The following is a 20,085-nucleotide window of genomic DNA, read 5'->3' as shown; positions in this document are numbered from 1 at the left end:
GATTAAGGTGGAAGAATCTGATGATACGTTTAAAGTATAATTATTGATTTTTTCCAAATATGTAACATTTTAACGAAATTTCTCGAAACGGAATAAGGTCGGAAGTGCACGAGAATCGACCGTATGGCTGAGGTGCTCTTCTAAAGAATTTCAACGAGTTTCCATTATAATTCGAGAATAATTTGGTTTGCAGCGCTTCAAATAGCTGATCGCCATATGCCTAAGCCTAATATTCCCTGTGACATGCAGGATATCGATCCCCAGCTAACGATGTGCTCACGGAAGTAACAATTTCTCAGATTTGGTTTCGGCAGATGCCGTATTTAGTTCGTGTATCAAACATATTAAATTAACGCACAAAGTACTGGATTACTGAAAGTAAATATTTAAGAAAATTATATTGATCGATATTTTTCAATCCAATGAATAGAGATGTTGTTTTCGAACAACGTGACGTGTTTAATCTAAAATCGATACTGTCCGTGCAATAAATTGAGAATCGGGTTAATAAAACGTCTACATTAATTATGCAAATTGCCGCGTTCAGTTCTGCCTGAGAAAGGCCGCGCGGGAATTGACCGGTCTTGAAATATCGCGTCGAATTCGAGCATGGCACGTCATCGTCGCAGGAAATAGCCTGCGCGGTTCAATAAAACCTTTGCCGAGCTATCAGCGGCCCAGGATAGAAAACGTGAGATTTAAAAAAACTTATCAAAAGTGCCATGGTTTCGAGAATTATCCTACCGTCATCTCCCACCGGAAATAAGTTATATTAACCTAGCTACCTGTTAAAACTTGTTCTTAGATATTTTCATTATAGAGATCCTCATAAATCTTGGGAATTAGGGACCTTCTTTTTTGTTGAACTCTGTTATTCTTGGTGACTATGAAAAATGGATATATATATATATATTGTTTTGCTTTATTTTTAGTGGCTTCGTCATTCCAAGAAAATCTATAGTAAAAGGACAACGAAAAGTAGAATTAGCCGTTTCAAGATATTTTAGTATGAGATATATTTCTTAGCATTTTCTATATATTGCAAAGGTACAGGCTAAAACCCTACGACATCCTATGGTGCGAAAACATTAGTAAAGAATTCTTTTAGGATCTTAGACGAGGAGCATGAATGGTTAATCGGGGACTTATTTTCTCGCAGGAGGACTCCTCTCATTTTGAATGATTCTCAAAAACTATTTTCCAAAGATTTTGTTCCACACGAAAGTATTTTCTAATCGTGTCGCATTGAAGTACCGTGCACCGCGGTGTGTTACTAGTGTTCGAGGCGTGCATTGTGCCGAGTGCAGTTGTGTATCGAATGCTGGGCCCAAGGCCCTCTGGGAATCGGTACGTGCCCAGGGCCCCGCACAAAAGAATGCTCAGGGCAGGTATACAGGCAGGCGTCGGTTTTCAGGTAAGCATAAGCGGGGGGGTACCAGGTGGTAACCTCTTTTTTTCTCTCTCCCTGCTTGCCCCCGTCCCCTCCCGCCCTGCCCGGCACCTCGCCACCTTCGACCAACAGCTGTTTCCCTCCGCGCGGGCAAGGGTCGCTCTCTCCCCTATTGTCAACCAGACGAACAGCCGTTCTCGCCCCATCGCCGGCGTGTATACGCGGGCACATGTCCCAGTTTAAATCGTTATAACTCGTCGAACACATGACTCGACCCGACGATCCATCCGGTCTAATCGGCACACGTACGGCGGTATCGTGAGTACGAGACGCCGCCGTGCCCGCCGTGGCATCGTCGACAACGGGAGTTCAACACCGAATGTGTCTCCTGCATCCCGAGCGATCAATAGCGCTATCGCGTGTTCTTTGCAATAATTTATGCACACCGAGACGACGTTCGGCCCACCGAGAAAACGCCGAAAGAGAGGCAACAATGGGAGCGGTGTATATATAAAATCGTGGAGCGAAATCGTAACGCACCAATCGCGAAATAAGCACCCGGCGATTTGAATAATTATAGCTGATTGACATATTTGCGATCGTTACCGAAAAGTCCACGATTCTAAATACACATCGCGGATTTCTCTAATAGGATGTCGCTTGGGATACGTATAGCGTGGAATTTAATTATATATATTGTATATACACTATATACATACATGCGCATTATGTATGTATAATGAACGTCGCGCATGTGAATATATAATGTAATGCGCATATCATGCGACGGATGAGGAATTGAAATCGCTACGGGACACGTCCCGAAATAATCTCACCGCGGCGTCCACGCTCCGCACGCGCGTGTATAATTCACGCAAATTTTTGCATCGCGCTTGAACGTCAAACACGACATTACGCTCAGTTATGCGGGATTTAATTCCGCGTCCCGCGCGCACGATTCTCTCTCTCTCTCTCTATCTCTCGGGGGCTCTCGATAGATTATTTAACGCGTGCTTGATCAGCTTGACGCAACGGCGATCTATGCGGTGGCGGCGACGACGGCGGCGTCGCATCGCGTGTAAAGACCTTATCTGGAGCACCATCGAAGATTACATCCTCCGCTGTCTTGGACGTAATATAGCCGATGTATAAATAGACGCTCCTCTACGGCGCGTTATCGATCTTTCGCGCAGGCAGTATATTCGACCATCGGAAGTTGACCGACTTGACTATACTATTTGTATCGGGGTTACTGGCCGCAAAGTATTTTGGATTTATCTCGTCGCGAAGGGACGCGGACGAGGAGACGACGCGATTTTTAAGTATCGTTCGACAATCGCGCGGCGAAAGCCGACGGCGAGTTAGGAAAACGACGAATAGGTGACTCGGGCTGTGGGCCTCGAAAAGGAGAAGAAGGAGGAGGAGGAGGAGGAGGCGTTTTGGTCCATCCAGCGTGTTTCGCACGGAAGAACAACTGCGGGACCTTCGACTTCCAACAACGGCTGCTATACGTAATCGACGTCGACAGACTTTCTCTCTCGCGGACCCGCGAGAGGAGAGGAGAGCGGGCGTGTGCCTATAACCGATCGTGCTCTTTCCATTTTCAACGGGTGAGAGAAACACACACCTATCTCTCCGTTTCCGTTTTTAACATATCCGATATACCGTTTCAGCACAAAGAGCACAATAATTACGTAAAGTATAAAGGGAGCCATTGTAAGGGAAGGTGAGAAAGAGAAAAATATTTTTAGCTCGTTTCCGCGGATTTAAACTTTCGTCGCAAGTCGCAATCGCCTGAACGGGTGATCGAATCTTTTCTCGTCACGACGCGTAATATAACGATGCAAATTACGTGCATCTCTTTGACTCTTCTGACTTCTGACGCGTTTGCGAATTACGTAATATTTTCTTTACAGCTATATGCTCGCGTGGAACAACGTATGCGAAAAATAACTATATTTTTATCCACCACGAGCCTCTTCTGATAATCGTCAACCGAAATTTTTTTTCGAGCTTCCGTTTCGTATCTGCGCGAGAAGACATGCGGGCACATGGGCCGATAGATCTCTCTTATTCCAGCCTGACTATATTACGGTTTCCGTTCGGCCCATTGTTCGTTTTCATGGAAAAAGAAAGAGGCACAATCGGGTCCGGAATGTATCGAATCGGTCTAAAAAGCTTCGGCTTTCCTTCGTCGCCACGTTTCCCTTTTGTATGAATGGCGCGCTCAGTTATTTTGCAGATTTTACAGCCACCAATGGAAACGTAAGAATGATTTTTCGATATCTACGATAATAACAATAGCTCGCGATAAGATAAATTGTTTCAGATTAATTTTCCCATCTATGCGACAATGCGAGGGAGCTCGATAGCGTATAATAAACAAAGATATGAATCAAGAAAGAGGCACGTGCGCGATGAATAAGAAATATTTATAAACGTTTAATCGGATATTCTAGAATATCGTCTATATTTATAACGTTCATGGCACATCGCGGCAAGTCCGTTATCGAATGATAAATTCGGACGTCTTATTATTTATGGAAAAATTCGAAAGTATCAGCTTCCACCGCAAAGAACACGTTGCCCGCGCATGCTGCATTTCGAGAGAGAGGAAGCGAAAATTCTTCTCCGGCTTCGCCAGGCCAAAGTTTACAAAGGACTTGTACTTTGTCGTCTTTGTCGTTCGACAATACAGCCGTAGGGGGTCCGACAAAGTTGTATTCTCGTAAAATCGAGAAGAGACAGTGAGGAATTTTCCGTTTTGCGGAGAAAGGCTTCGCCACGTCCGGACGCGAGTAAATCTTGCATCGGAAACTCTAAAATACTTCTGTTGCAGCCCCGGCATGCATCCTTTAACGGACCGTGCGATTTTTACGGTTTCCGAGAGCTTGCATTTTGCATTGGACTCTTACGAGACGGGCAAAATGGAGTTCGGGATTTATTATTCAAATCGTAATCTTCGTGTACGCATCTTATTTTTGCGTTCGAGATGAAACGGCCCCGACTGCAAGTCCGCGCGCGCGGGCAGGCTTAAGCGTGCCTCGCAGCTCGCAGGGAACTCTAATAAGCGACAAGTGTTGCGTCCGCGGTGAAGAAAATGAATTTCCGCGAATGGTCCGGGTGCACACCGGGGGGGGGGGCGTATCATCGTTTAACTAGCTATTCGTGTGTGTTTTCGCCGTTGCGCAACGGCCTCTCATAGTCCGCCACCGTCGCGGTCTCTCGGTAGCCAGTAAGGATATATCTCTGCCTGCTTCTGTGCGCGCGGGCGAGCGTGGGCGTCGCGTCCGCCCGCAAGATTTTATGGATAACCAGATATCGAATGGCCGGATCGATACCGGCACATTGCGCGATAATTCGAGCATCGCAGTCCTCCCGGAGTCGCCTCGAGGAACACGGGGCACACAACGCGTGATGGCGTTTAGTCATTCGGTTCGCGAAAGCCTTGTGTAACAGTTATCTATCAATAGTACGTAATTTCAGTACATTTCCCCGTATTCGGACAGAATGTTACAACAGTTTCATTTCATCGCTGCTAAAAGCTTATATCGAGTATAACGTAGATAAGAAATTCTCGTTCAAATGTTTTCGCGACTAATATCGTCGTCGTCGTCGTCCTCGTCGTCGTCATCGTCGCCGACTCAGAGGCCAGCAATGCGGTTCTCCGGCGTTACTGCACCCCGGCGATCGAAATCGAAAGAAATATCCTCTCCGCCGAGTGCTCGAGCGAGGCACCGTCGCGGTCGCTTCGTACTTATACCTTATATACGCACGATACATACACGCACGCATCGCATGGGCCGCGCGGCGCGGCGGTGCGTTTATCCGCGTGTAAGTACATCGGCGAGGACGAGGCGGCGTGGCGCGCCACGGGAGTCGCCGGGTTTCGCCAAAGCAACGACAATGATCGCAACGTGGAAGGCAACCGGTTGCACGCCGTAAAAATGCGACGAGCGACGCGGAACACCGTGGAGAGGAGTCGGTTTAACGCGTCGGAGCGGCCACGGAAAAGCTTCCTTTTCGGCGTCGAGGCCGTAGGTTCGGCCGTATCCTTTGACGCTGGGCATCGAGACGGTTCCATGACTCCCATGGGAGTCGTATTCTAAGTTAGCCTAAGTAGCAACAAGACGCCACGTGTTCGTGCGAAATTTTCCGTCGTTTCTATACCTTTCGTCACATTTTCCTCGTCGTGAAACGTTCCTCGTGGAATTTTTGTAAACTCGGTGCATGATTTTCATAAAATGTTTTTTTACAAGTCAATCAAATTCAATTTATCGGTGCTGCAAGACTCTTTTTCTCCAAAATAATTAGTCCTCGGATCTCTCGGTCGGCGGAGATTATCCGCGATCATCTCTCTCCGTGTTGCCCCGAATTGATCGACGCGACGCGGCGATCGGCAACCGCGAGCGTGACGCGTTTGCGCGAATATAATCCGTCCGTATAACGATTGCGTTTCGCCGTTTCGCGTGCGAGGAAAAAGACGATCGTGGAGGGACGGGAGTTTGTACGATAACGCCGAGGTATTTACGAGCGAGCCGCGAGAGCACGAGCAGTCGGCAGGTGCGATCGTTGGAACAAAAGGTGGTTGGTTGTCTCGAGACTCGAGACAGCCTTGAAGGAGGAGAAAGAAAGATCGGCGGCGACGTGCACACGGGTCGTTGCTTTCGGCATGCGATGAGAAACAAAATTAGTCGCTCGCACTTTGGAGCGAATTCATCGTCAGGTAGGCCGCGATCGACGACTCTCGCGCGAAAGCCGCGTCTCTCCCTCCTTATCGGATTACGCGATTACGTCAGAGCAACGGAGGCGCTCGCAAGGTGCGCTTTAACAAGCCGTCGCGGGTATATCCGGTGGATCCCTGGAATCGCCGTCCCTCGTCTGTCCTCGAGAATGGAGGACACGGGGGCCTCCGGACTAAAAATCGAGCAATCGAGTGCCCGCGAGTGCTCGGTCGGAGAGAGGACGAAGGGTCGTCGGCAGAGAACAATGGATCACGTTTGCGCCTCGGTTCAAGGTCCGCGCGAACGAGCGAGCGAGCGAGCGAGCGAGCTCGCTCCCGCGGGCCGCGTCTAGATCGGTTTTAGAGAGACGGAATCCTCTTTTCACTCTTACTTAACGAAACCGCTAGTCGGGCAGGTGGTCGGTCGGTCGGTCGGTCGGCCAGGCCCGGTCGTGATTCGCGAATTAGGGGGAGGGAAGGGTGGAGGGGGCCGCCGATTATATTGGGCCGCGACGGGCATTCGCTCTCGGCGCTCGGCCTTGTCCACGTCGGCGCGGACCAGGCATGTCGTGTGCGACGTCCCGCCGCGGGCTCGTCACCCGATAAATTCCGATTACTCATAGTTACGCATCTCACATATCGATTCGCGTCCATCTTTGCATGGGAATAGAAACGTATAGCTATAATATCTCTGCCGCGAATATATTTTATATTTTACACATTCCACATTTTACAAAGTGTAGAATTCGGAGGCTGATTTTTCCGATCGTAAGACTGCACGCGTACGCGAAGAGAGTGAAAATTTAGACGGGGAATGGAAATTCCCCCGAATGCGACATATTGTCAAATTTAGGACGGGCGATACGCTGAAATGGGATAACGTTCAAAATCCCGTTAGTTAAACAGCAGCGTTGAAATCGTATATTACGTTGATCGCGAATGGCCAAGAGTGGTAGAGCTGATGGCGGTAACGCCGGTGTCGTCGGCCAAGGTTCAAGGACGATATAATCGAGGGAACTTGGCGCGACCGCTGTCTGCGGAAAAAATCAATCGAGTAAATCGCGGGAGCGATAAACGCGGCGGATTCTCTCCCCGTTACGCTCTCCTGAGGGATATACATTCGACCGCGCGGGATATCCAATTCGCAGTAATACGAACGCGCGATTTACTCAACGCGACTCTCGCGAGTCGCTGTTATTTCGCCGTATTCGTAAACGTCTTTTCCCTCGCGTTCATCCCGCCCGCGCCGCTGAAACGGAGAGATAACCGCGTTAGCGCGGAAAAGTGCGTTGGCGCACCTCGCGCACGGATCGCGCGCGAAGCCCGTCGACGGCCAGCAGGGAGGAGAGAAGAGAAGAAAGAGCGTTATATATACGATCCACCTAGGTCGCTGCACTTTGACCCGTTCGACATTCGCGGGGAAAATCGTACGTATCGCCGCGGACGACGTTTATTTCGCCGGGAGATCTTAACTCTGTACATTCGAGAGTAACGCTCGATCGTGTCGCGCATGTTACAAAATCGGAAGGGAGAATCGATTCGCGATCGCGACGGAGGCGCGTCTCGAGGGTTTCGTCGAGAGGCACCCTCTCGAGTCTCGGGGCCGGCTCTCAGGGGATTCGCACCCCCGGCATCGAGCCAAAAACACGGTCGTGTTTTTTCAGTCAATCCCCTATACGAGTCGGGGATTCGTCCGCCCGCTCCGGGAAAACGGTGTAGAGTCCGGCGCGGAGGGACGCAAACGTTGGCGTTTCCACGGGGAAACTTGGCGAAGGCTCGAGCGGATGCACGAACGGAGGGGGTTGCGCGTGGTGCGTACAATCGAGAACGGGAGTGCACGCATTCGTAGCGTCGAAGGAGCCGAGGCCGAGGAGAACGAGCGCGACGACGCACCGCTCGCTCGCTCGCTCGCTCGCTCCCTCGCCGTTCGGTGTTTGCGTCGCGTTGTCGCGTTTACGTATTGCGGCGCGGTGCCGGTAGGTGCGCCGCGCTCGGTGGTGGGGAGGGGTGGTGCGTCCCACGTGACCCGGCCGGCCAATCGGGCGCGCGCATAGCCGGCGTCCGGCACATGGCGGCGCGCCGGCTTCGACAGCCGCCGCAGTCGCAGTACGTCGCAGTCAGTCGCGGTGGTAACACGAGCGAGAGGGTAGTTGCACGCGCCTGCCTTCGAGAGAGGAAAGATCGCGGTTGAAGAGAGGCGAAGAACGAGAGAGCGAGAGGAGCGTGGGACAGACGGAGGGAGCGAGGCGGTGAGGATCGCGAGCGGGAAAGAGAAAGAAGGGAGCGGACGAGCGCGCGCGCGCGCCCCTTGCCATCGTCGTTTTCAGTGTTTCGGTCTCGCGCCGCGACGGCTCGACCTCTCGAACGGCCAAGTCAGTCGGCCGGTGACAAGGCAGCCGTACAACGCGCGACGCGAATCGTCGTTACGTCGCCCGTCGGTCGTCGGTAGAGTCGGGGAGAGAGAGAGAGAAAGAGAGAAAGATCGCGACGGAGAAGAGGAGGAGGAAGTGGAGGTGGAGAAACGAACGAACGAAAGCATCGGTCGAAGACCAAGCGACTGTACTGTACGAGTAACGCGCGAGAGCGGAGCGGCCACGGGATCGCTCTTCGCGAACGCGAACAACCGCACGAACCACGCGCGCGTTCGGCGGCGGGACGAAGCAGTGGGGATATCGGGAAGGCCATTTTCGTTGCCGGTGCGTGCGTACGTGCGGCATAGACGACGCAGACCGGCGTGTGTGCCTCCCGGGCGAAGAGAACTCGTGCGCGACTGACCACTATTTTTCGCACTCCGCGTCGTCGTACGTCGTCGTAGCTCGAGCTCGAGATACGCGTTGCGAGCGGAAGAGGTAATCGTGCCGACGGCATTCCCGCTTCCGCGCGTCGGTGCGTCGAATTTCCGAGTTTTTTTTTTTTTTACGCGTACGTTACGGTCGCAGCGCAGCGTCGCGACGCCAGTTCCGGTGGAAGTTGTAATCCTTCGTCGCGTCGTTCCCCGCGCGTCTTCGAGGCAGCGCGGAACCGAACCGCTCGTTTGTTCGATAAAAGAGTCCCGGTGAACGGGTGTCCCGGTCGACCGCGGCGCGCGGACTCCTGGTGCAACGTTTTCAACGAACCCACGCCCCACACCGTCGCGTCAACGTCGTCTGTCGTCTTTTCCAGTGTCGCGCGACACGAGAATTTGTAACCGACCGAAATGCCGACGAGTTTGTTCAGCGAGATGGACCGGGGCTCGAACGGCGGCAGCGCCGGCGGCGTCACCTTTGAGGAACAGCGCGCCCTGCAGCTCGCCTTCGAGCTGTCGATGCTCGGCATCCCGGAGGGCTCGTCCGGATGCCCCGGCGCCGGCACCGGCATCAACGGCACCACCAACGACCCGGACCCGCTGCAGGCCGCGCCGGCCGTCTTCGAGGAGGCGCGTTCCAAGAAGAGCCAGAACATGACCGAGTGCGTGCCGGTGCCCAGCAGCGAACACGTGGCGGAGATCGTCGGCCGACAGGGTAAGTGTCCGTGCATATATATCTGTACTATCCGCGTGTGCGTGTGCGCGCGCGCGTATGGCTCGCCTGCGAAATCTTGCGTCTCTCTCCAGTCTCTTCGCGCCTTCTTTCATCCGGGCGAATTCTCTCTCGCGGCGCATTTACCGCCACACCGGAGGACCGTCGTTGTCAATCTCGACACGGCCGCGAGAGGCGCGGGGGGTTACTCGGGAGAATCTCGAAATTCTCCCGGATAAATGATAAAACGATCAAAATGGCGATCCTTGGAAAAAAAAAAGCCTGAGCGTAGACGTTGGATTTATCGCTATCTTCGTAATCGACGTTTTTTCAATCGACGTTTTTTCTCGCCGGTTAAACGACACCGTGAGAAAGGTGTCCCTAGGACGATTCGAGGTCCCATCGGTACTTTTCTCAAAATCGCGTCGCGACGCCGAGCGTCATTTTCTCTCTTTTTTTTCTCCCCCCCCTTTCTATCTCCTTCTTTCTCATCCCTCTCCTCTCGCGCGTCCCGGTCGGCGGAGCCGCGCGCGATTATAGCGCCACTGACAGTTCATTGGCACGGCCGTATAAACGCGACGCGCGACGCCGCGGGAAACTTGATACCGGCCACGATAGAGAGCAATTAAATCCAATTTACGTACGAATTTCGTTTCGCGCGCGCGAGCGCGCGTGCGTGCGACGTGGACCGGGCGGGAGATCCGGTCTTCCCTCTCCCCGTCTCCCCCGCCGTCTCCACCCATCCCGAACCTGTCGTAGGTCGCGGTCGTTACGGCCTCGTGCCTTTTCCTTCTTTTTTCCCCTCGCCCGTTTCTCAACGACCGCGGCGGAATAGTGTGTTTACGATTTCTATCGCGCGATACGATGCGACGCGATACGTCGCGCCTCGCGCGTCGACGCGACTCGTATGAATAAAGACGCGGTTATATTCTTGCGTAGCACGGGGGCCCGGCCCGCCGAGAGACCGATGACTCTCTCTCGGTCTCAACCTTGGAGGAGACCGGTCACCGTTCTGCGAAACGGCTAATTCGTCTCGCCGCGGCTTCTTTTATCCGTGCCGCCGACGAATAGTTCCTTCCCGCCTTTTTGTTCCGCCAACGTTGCTCCGCCGAGCGAAATCCTCGAAACGGCATTGCGTTTCGAACAGGGCCGGAAATGCAACCGGACCGCCCGATGTGAAATTCTCAATTGGCCCGGCTCAAAGCGAAATGAAAGTAAAGTATAACGATTAGAAAGGGCCTCGAGATGTCACGCAGCGCACACCTCGTTTTGCACTTTGCCCAAAGTCTTCCCCGGAAGTACCGGGCGTTTCGAGCCTTTTCAAAGGCTTAGGCTTAAGCGGGGAGCACACACTTTTGCGCAACGCATAATACGTAAGTGTAAGAAAACTGCGTGGTCCGTACACATGTGCGTAAGGAAATAGACCACGCAGTTTTCTTACGCTTACGCCGTATGCGTTGCGCGGAAGTGTGTGCTCCCCGCTTTATCATTAAGGCTACTCGTTTCGAAGTCTCAATTAACCTTCGCAATGTTTATCACGCGTCGCACGATCGTCGTGTTTACGTAGCCGAAATCGGAAAGTATCGTATCATAGACCACTTACTACGAGGAAAGAAGAAGAAGGTGTACGTTCTATATTTAATCAAGCGGCGCGCGAGCGATAAGAATCGTTCTTTCGTTTATCGAGCGATAATCTTGTCGACGAGGCAAGGAGGAAGAGAGAATGCGGGGGGAAGGGAGGGGGAGACGCGCCCCCATTGTCGAACGACGCGTCCAAGTTCGTGCGCGTCTCGCGGAATGTTTAGAAATTCAAACAACGGCCGCGGCACGTGGCCTTGCCATTTAAATCTCAACGTCTGTCAGCGGCGATTGCGCGCCGATCAATACCGTTCGGAGAGAACCGACGTATATACGTACCCCACGTCCCCCGTGCATCGTTCGCGCCGCGTACGTGTGTATATGTATGCGTGTATCTCGTGTGAAAAGTTTCGCGAATAGTCGGGTGAATCCGCGACGACGCCTCGTCGTGTTTCGGACGATCGATCTTAGAATTCGAAGAATGAACCGAGTAAAACCGCCGTGGCGAGATCGGAGACGACGCTTCCCGTTGCGTCGGAGAGGAAGGAAGCCGGGGTACGGCTTCGCGGTCGTCGTCACGACCGACCGCAGCTGATAATGATACTGGCCTGGCCGTGCGACGTAACGTCGGGCCCTCGGACGCTCGTCGCGCGGAGCGACGCGACGTTACGGTCCCGCGGGGTGTATATACGGTCCTTCGCGCTTGAAATTCCGCGCCTTGCCTCGAGAGTCGCGCCGCGCCGTACGTGCTCCGCGTACTCCCATATCCGCTGCCCTTCCGAATCCCGCGCGTGCTTTTTAATCGAACGTTTTATCGCTCCTCTGCTCCGAGGTGAACTAAACGCGGTCCAAATTTTTCCAGAATGCTGATCCGACTCGAATCGTCCGGCCTTCGAGTCTCGGATCTACGTACGCGCGTTTTTTCGCGCCGGTATTTGAGCGTGAATCGCTCCGTGTATTGCGTATTCCTTCGCGATGCGCTCGCGCGTCCGCTGCGACCATTGATCGACTCTCGTGAATGAGACGGTGCCACGACTGCACGCTGACTCGAGTTGCCACGTGTTTTTTTTCTTTTTTTTTTTTACGTGTTGCTACGAACGAACAGGCAGGTATGAATAGTCCCTTCAAGATTTGGCTCAAAATTCCACGAATTCTTCCGTTGACGCACCGTGAAACTGAATTGGACGATTTGCGCATATCCTGGCCTGGTTTCTCCGATACGAGATGCATTGCGTCTCGTAGATAGAGCCACGGTTCCCCGCCGCGGTTAGGCCGCGTCCGCCGCGAAACCAGTTTGACATACCTGGCGTGAATCACTGCGAGAGTTCTCCTGTTCGCGTGGCCGAGCGGGCCCGCCCCGACTCTGTTCCGGCGGTTTCGCTCGTCGATGCTCGTCAGGATCTCTCCCCCCCCCCAGAGATCGCGATCCTCCTGCGAAATGCGATTCGAATCGCGTCGATTCGACGATGACGTCTGATGAGTTTGATACGCCGTTCCATCGTGAGGATGTGGCTATTTGTTGATCATTTTCGTTCGCCGTGCCTCTCTTCGCCTCTCTTCTCCTCTCTTCTTCTCGTTCTCGCATTATCTCTCTCGGGTCTCTGTCCCTTGCTATTGGCCGTTGTTGTCGGTTCTCTTTCTCTATCTTTCTCTCTCTCTCTCTCTCTTTCTCTCTCTACTCGACTGTCGATTATATACATCTCTTTCTCGTCTGCTCGCGGCTCTCCTGGACCGGAAGTTGTAATGAGTGCCTCTGTCGCCAGACCCATAGCCTCGCGTAGCATCCGTGGCCAGCGATGACGTTACTTTGGAAATATCACGGCCGGTTATCCAGGTCGTTAGCTTGTGCACCGCGTGACTTCGAGAGGGAACTTGATTCACGAGCGAGAGAGGAATGGAAAAAAAAAGGAAAAATATGTAATTGCAGCTTCCAGGAATTGTGAGAGCGCAAGGAGCGGTCGTGTGCTATTCTGATGTAGAATCATCTATTTTGAATTCTTTTTTCTTTAATTCCAACACTTTGTACACACACGTCTCGTTTTTCAATTCTTGTATCGAGTTGGAAACTGAAATTTTCAAAATTATATTATTATATGTCTCTTTTTTAGCCTATTATTAAAATTATGTTCTTCGTTTTATGAAACATTTAGAAAATTAATGTTAAAAGATTAAATCTTTCAAGTATTTTTGTGAATTGTAAAACTTCTGTTTATGAACTCTACTTTGTACATTTCTCATGCATGGGTCACCTTAATCACGGGTAATCTTGAGCTCACTTCCGCAGTCGTCCTAAATTCGGACTACGGAAAGAGATTGTTTGACAATCGTAAAGTTGACTGATAAAGGTACCGAAAAATGCGCGCTCGACGTGTACGGCATATACATAACGTTCCTCTCACAAAGCCGTGGAAAATTCAAACATAAAACGAAAGAAGGAGAGAGAGATAGGAGGCGTGGCCTTCCACGCGTATTGTTCGCGAGCACGTGCCGCATGTCCGCGGGTCTCGCGATCCTGCGCCGCGCCGGCCAGGATTTTCTACCAGAAACGGAAGATTTGTGTCACCGATGAAATCGTGTTAATGGGTTCCGCGTCGTCGTTAACGCGTCCTCGTGAAAAGCAGGGGGAAAAGAGACGCTACGGCGGCGGAAGGAGAAAGACAGGGAATCTCCTTCGGTTTTTACGACTCGTTCGTGGACGTAGACCGGGAACGCTCGGATAGGGTATACTGGTTATGTACGCGGTAATCACACATACACACACACACACACACACACACATGCGCACACACACACGCATACGTACACATACGAATCTGGAAATTCTGACCTCACCACGTGCCGTCTAGGATCTACTCTCTCTTTTTGTGAAATATCGCAATCTTATCAGCGGGGAATATGTATCTTGGGGAAAATATTTGTCAAATGACGTGGTTATTTTCTGTTTTCATTTTAGTTCGATTTATCGATGAAATTCTCGTTTTACGTATTGTATTATATATATGCTCAAGATAATGTTTCTTGCATATCCAGATTTTTTTGTATTTTTTGTATTTCCACGCAACATGATAGCAGAAGAATGTATTTCCAACGAATGACTAATACAAGATAAGATTTAATATACTTAATAAAAAAAAGTAAGTTTAATTATCAGGCATTCGGCCAACAGATGTACGTCTGACGACTTCGGGTTCTCATTATTCCTCCTTCGCATCTCTGTTTTTACTAGGCGTTAATCGTCGAGTGAAAAGGGAAATTTTCTTATATTTTCTAGATAATCGCGCGGCTAACGGCCGAGAACGCAGTAAGGCTCGTTTGCATTAATGAAGAGCGTCGACAAAGTGCACGCGCCGCGTTCCGATTTCTTCGATCATATATTTTTACGTGGCAAGAGTGTGCCGGCCACTGTGTCTGTCATGGTGTCGATGGACGTATTGGGATTTACATTAGCCTGAATTTATGTCATTTAACAGAAATTAATACTCACGACTTTGTAGTGCGGCTTCTTTCGAGAGGTGCGGGAGAATCGCCTCTGCACGCGCGCATACAAATGTATTGCGTCGTATATTTCTCGATACACTCCGTGTGCACCGCGGTCGTTTTCAAAAGCCCTCCGATCCGGCCGGCCGGCCGCAGAAACGATGGCAAAATGAAGCGTTTCCGGCCGTGAAAGCAGAAACTTCGCTCGGGAGAAAGGGCCGGGTTACGCGAATATTATTACGCGCGTGTTTTTGGCTGCCGATATTTTGTTACGTGGCCCGACTGTCCGAAATCCGGCCTCTCTCTCTCTCTCTCTCTCTCTCTCTCTCTCTCTCTCTCTCTCTCTCTCTCTCATGGCTTTATTTACGGGAACGCCGTCCGTCCGTCCGTCCATTCGTCTGTCCGTCTGTCCTCTCGTCGCGCTCCGTTCTTTTCAGTTCAATTTGCGGGCGAAGATGTCGAAACTTCCCGCGCTTTCTCCGCCGAACCTTACGATCGTACGTGTCGACCTGCTTCTTCTCTTCGAAGATGATCTGAGAAGTAAAGTCTTGCTCGTTTGAAAATTTGCTTCGCCATCTATAATCAATCTTGCAGTTCTCTATTGACTAGCCGATCGATTGTAATTTACTTGAACATTCTGAAATGTTTCTTGCTCTCGCGTAACAAGACCAGAGTAAGAAATTTATCAGAGTAAGTGGGTAGGACGTTAAAAATTAAAATTATTTATATTTATTATATTATATATATATTAAAAATTAAAAATATACATTTTCGACGGAGTGTAATCTTACAAGTTTAATCACGACCAACAGAAGGGAATAAACGAGGCAATTCTTCAGTTGTTAGTCAGTCAGATTTATTGGATTTTATTATAGTCAAGATATGTATAGCGTGACAGAGAATCGCGTTGGGCTTTCGAGAGCAGTTTTCGGGATCGTCGTGCATACGCGGCCGATTTTTAGGCGCAGCAGCGGGGCCAGAAATTCTTTTTTTCACCGCAGGCTCCGGCTCTTTTCGTATCTCGCACAAAAAGATCGGCCGAACGCGCAACGCCGCGGCACATTTCGAGAATGGAAGTCCCTCGGAAGAAAAAACGAGAAATTGCTCGTCGGCGCGATGGCCAGGCCAGGCCAGGGTGGCGGTGTGGTGATGGTGATGCCGGGTACTGCCGGTGCCTCTGCACCGCGCCGCGCCGCGCCGGTGTCGGTGGTGATGATGATGGTGGTGGTGGTGGTTGATGCCTTTGTTGGTCTCCGAAGCAGCTGCCGACCCACACCGGGCCTTTCCGTTCTCATGCTCGAAACTCGATCGACACTCGACCCGCGGGAACAAGCGAGAAAGATAGAGAAAGAGAGGAACACGATAGGTAGGTCGAAGAGGAAGCGCCGGTCGCACGCAGCGATGAGACAGAGAGAGAGAGAGAGAGAGAGAGAGAGAGAGAGAGAGAGAGAGAGAGAGAGAGAGAGAGAGTAGAGCAATAGAGGAGAGATTAAAGAGACAGATAGAGACGGGAAGAGAAACGTCGACTGCTGCCGGTACGAATTTGTGTTTGAGAGCCGCTGTGGGCTTCGACGTGGTGCCTCCGTCTAGCAGATGTTTATGGCGCATTGCCTGAAATGAGCGGTTTTTCTCGTTTTCTATTTATTTTGTCTGCCATGTGTGCGCGGACTACCCTCCGGACTTACCGACCGGAGGTCCTCTCTTGTCTGGTGAACTTCCCTTCGGGATCCTTGGGATGAAATTTTCTTCTACTCGTTGGGCGGCTCTCGCGAGAAAATTGTTGAAATTATTTTCCGAAGAACTTGGAACGTTTTGTAAAGTGCTTTAGGATAATAGACTCGGCACAACATGATTAATAGAGTCATAACATGCTTATTAGCTGTCATCGATATACCTTATGGTATATTAATGACCTTTATAACGTACGTGTAATGATTTAACAAGAATGAAACGATTAACGGAATTCAGACGGAACGATGTGATAAAGAAATTTTATTACTCTTAATTATGCAGTCTGCATAATACGATTGCCACCTTCGAGGAATTAATCGACGCGAATGCATCACGTGAGACGCTGAATATATATCTCGATAGGATACACACGCGGTCAGTCATGTATAAAATGCGCACGTTTCCGGCAATCATTTTTTTTTTATGTGCCTGTTTGAAAGCGAATGTTTTTCGATCTTGAATTGAATTATTCTGCACGCGACTTTTATTACATTTCCATTTCGAATAACTAATACGGACGTTAAACCGCGCCGCGTCCCGCAGGTCAGGCGACTGTCAGCGTGCGGTTCATCATCCTCTAGCAATTTAGAAGCGCGGGAGAGAGAATTCGACAACCCTCGAACCCGCGCGTTTTTTGAAGGTATGAAGGACTTCTGTCCAGAGGAATTCTCCCAGTTCTCTTGACACCGCAAAGACGAATTTGCATTATCCACGAGATGATAATGAAAGACCGCGGTCACGCTCTTGCTGGTCCAACACGCGGACGAATAGCGGGCTGTTAACGTTAATTAATGACCGGAAAGTTTGCGAATCGGGCCCGGCCGGCGCGATATGTAAACTCGGCCGGTGTCGTCGATCAATTTCTACCCGCGATACGGTGTCCTGCGGGAGACAGGATAAGATAGAATTTCGCCCCCACGTATGTACACGAGATGTATGCGAGTGTCCTCGTCGGAAGTGGAGGACGATGTCTTTGTTTGTGCGCGCTGCCAAGCGGCGCGGGACAGTATTCGAGGATACATGGGGGATATCGAATATCCGAGAGAAGCGACCGGCCGGCCGAGAGAGACTTCGCCTAAGAACCTTCCTCGCTTTTCTGATGCCCTTCTGCCGCCGCCTCCTTCTAGGGTTCCTGCCGAGCTCGGCTCCTCCTTTGTCAGACCTCGGTCCCGGTCTCCGCGTGTCCTTTTCATCTCTTTATCACGCAGGACATATAGCTCGCATCCAGGACGGTGCACTCGCGGCGTTGCATATCGTCTCTGCGGAGCTCCATGGCGCTCGGCGCTCTGCAGCATGATTTTACGATTCAAAAGAAACGCGTAACAAAGTAATTCTGGGCTATCAGCATTCAGCTTTCAAAGTGCAAATATCACATGTGGGATCGTATACGATTAGAATATAATTCAAAGAGATATTTCAAGAGAGATGAATGATAAAATTAATTTCTATTTACATTGTTATGATTTTTTTAACATATAGGAGGTAAACAATTTTTCTAAACAGCAATTTCAATTATCTTGCATTCTTCAATCACTAGTTGCTGGTGACGATCACTGCACGTTATGCCACGGTTTTTTACAGTCTGTCAGAAACTTGTGGCTCGTGTAAAATTGAAACGGCGGCGCAAAGAACAGCAGCAAAGTTCGGAGTTGCCGTACGTGCACCGCGTGTGCGCGGGGAACGGGTTTCGACACAGTTCGTGTGTGAAAAAAGTGTCGTTCGAGCGTAAAGGGAACTCTTTTCTTTTTCACAACGGTGCACATCCTCCGCGCGACGCGGCACGCACGAGTATCCGATTATTCCGAAGACCGAGCGTACTAAGAGGAAGTGGTTCGCACAACCCACCCACTTCTGTCTCTCTCTCTCTCTCTCTCTCTCTCTCTCTCTCTCTCTCTCTCTCTCTCTCTCTCTCTTTTTCTCCCTCGTACGGCGCATGTAACACACGACTCCGCGATGAAGGCGTGAGTGTGTATTATGCACGGACGCGCGGGCGGTCGAGTCTCTCTCGCTCCATTTGGCCAATCCGCATCCCGTGTACTCTGCTCGCAACAATGCGCTCGACGTGGCACTTCCGTCCGGACGAGGAAAGCACCGAGAGCCTCTGTACTGCTCGCCTCGTTCCTCCGAGGTTCCGTTTAACGCGCCAACAGCCGCGCTCAATAAGCTCGGAGAAATGATATCCCTTTCGATAAAGATGCCATTTTCTTGCGCAACGATTATATTAGCTCGACACATGCGCATTTTCCTTTTCTCAATTTTTTAGAATGTACGAATATATAATTCAAAATTCATTAATTTATCAAGTCTATCTTTAATCTCGATTCATGTCAACGCGTTAAACTCGCGGGTATAAAACGCGCCGTGGGAAAGTATTAAGGAGTACGTCGACGGAAGCGCTTATTTTCGAGCCGCGAGTGCATTTTCCCCCCAGCTCAAGGAAAAGGCCTCGACCTCGCTCGCCCGTCGGTCGACCTTTCTTTCTCCGTCCTGGTGGTTGGGAATCGAGTGCGAATGTCGACTAAGCGGAGCGCGTAAGAGAGCCTTCGCGTAGTACGTCGAACTGTGACGTAGTCGGCGGTGCGTGTCCTAGGTCAAGATTCAAGACTGTCTACTGTGTTGGCCGACCGCTTCTTTCTAGCCGCGGCCGCGGCCGGGGCTTCATCCTTTCGCTACTTGGCTCGGCTTGGCTCAACTCTCGGCGTTTTATACGCGTGTGTGCGTGCATGCGTGTGCCTGAAGCGAGGAGCGAGACGGCTGCCGCACACACTCGCTCTCTATTCGTCTCTCTCACTTCTTCTCAGCTATACGATTATCTTCTCCATCCTCTCCTTTTCCTTCTCGTAGCTCACGCGTCATCCCACTCGCGACTCGGTCGGTCCCTGTCGCACAGTCATCCGTTCACTCTCGATCTCGAGATGAGGCCAATCGACTGTCCGAAACTTTTTTTTCCCCTCGTCGACGCGCGCCGTCTCCTAGTTTAACGAAATCATACGTCGCGAGCAGGCGACGCGAAATCGAATCGGTTTTCGAAGGTCAGCGCTTCGCAATTAAGCTCTTGACCGAAACGAGCGTTCCAAGCTCTTATTTATAGTTCTTTTTCTGTATAATTTACGGCTTTAATATTTCTATAAAATATCTTCCAAATAAAATATGTACTTTATTTACGAGGTGACTCATGGATCTGACACTGTATATTTATAGTTTTAATTAATAAAAGTAAATAGCGAGGAGAGAACGCGTGTTGCTAAGCTTTTAGACGAGGTTACCGAAAAGACCCCTTTGTCCGTAAATATCACGAGAAAGCTGTCGCCGGCACTCGCGTGCGTGGCACGTGCTGCGTGGCAGCTACGTTAGATACGTTAGCCGGTCTTTAAGGCTTTTGTCACTGTTACGCAATCGCAAAAGCCGCGGAAAGGGAAAGCGACGACGATGGCGACGACGGGCGGGATTCTGGCCGCTCTAACGAAAGATGTACAGCCCTCGGCGATTCGAGAGAGAGAATGATGACGAGAGAAGGTGACGAATCGCGCGGCACTGACCCACTTCCGCTCCCCTCGCGCGGCATCTTCCTTTTTTTTTATTCGCTGCAGATAGACGAATACGCGAAGATGTGTGTTCAGCAGTAAAATTACTCATTTCACCTTCTTCCGTCGACGAATACTTCTATCGACGAGCAAGTACCGTTTACG

General features: G+C 50.8%; 1 protein-coding gene across 2 annotated transcripts in view; it reads left to right on the top strand.

The window, feature by feature from the left end:
* The first annotated feature begins 8,224 nt into the window (after window positions 1–8,224).
* LOC143901695 (RNA-binding protein MEX3B-like) overlaps window positions 8,225–20,085 on the top strand; it is a 43,057-nt gene continuing 31,196 nt past the window's right edge. Inside the window, exons 1-2 of one of the 2 annotated variants that reach the window (XM_077414122.1) lie at window positions 8,225–8,362; window positions 9,276–9,613. In XM_077414122.1, coding sequence (XP_077270248.1) covers window positions 9,310–9,613 — 304 coding nt within the window. In that variant the 5' untranslated portion in view covers window positions 8,225–8,362; window positions 9,276–9,309. Of the gene's footprint in view, window positions 9,614–20,085 lie in introns of both variants that reach the window. The other variant, XM_077414121.1, reaches the window with a different exon arrangement.

The sequence above is a fragment of the Temnothorax americanus genome, unplaced genomic scaffold (genome assembly GCF_048541705.1).
Source record: "Temnothorax americanus isolate GAGA-0224 unplaced genomic scaffold, ASM4854170v1 Scaffold36, whole genome shotgun sequence".
In the NCBI taxonomy this organism is placed as follows: Eukaryota; Metazoa; Arthropoda; class Insecta; order Hymenoptera; family Formicidae; genus Temnothorax; species Temnothorax americanus.
Note: the sequence above shows the minus strand (reverse complement) of the source record. Positions and strands in the feature narration are given on the sequence as shown.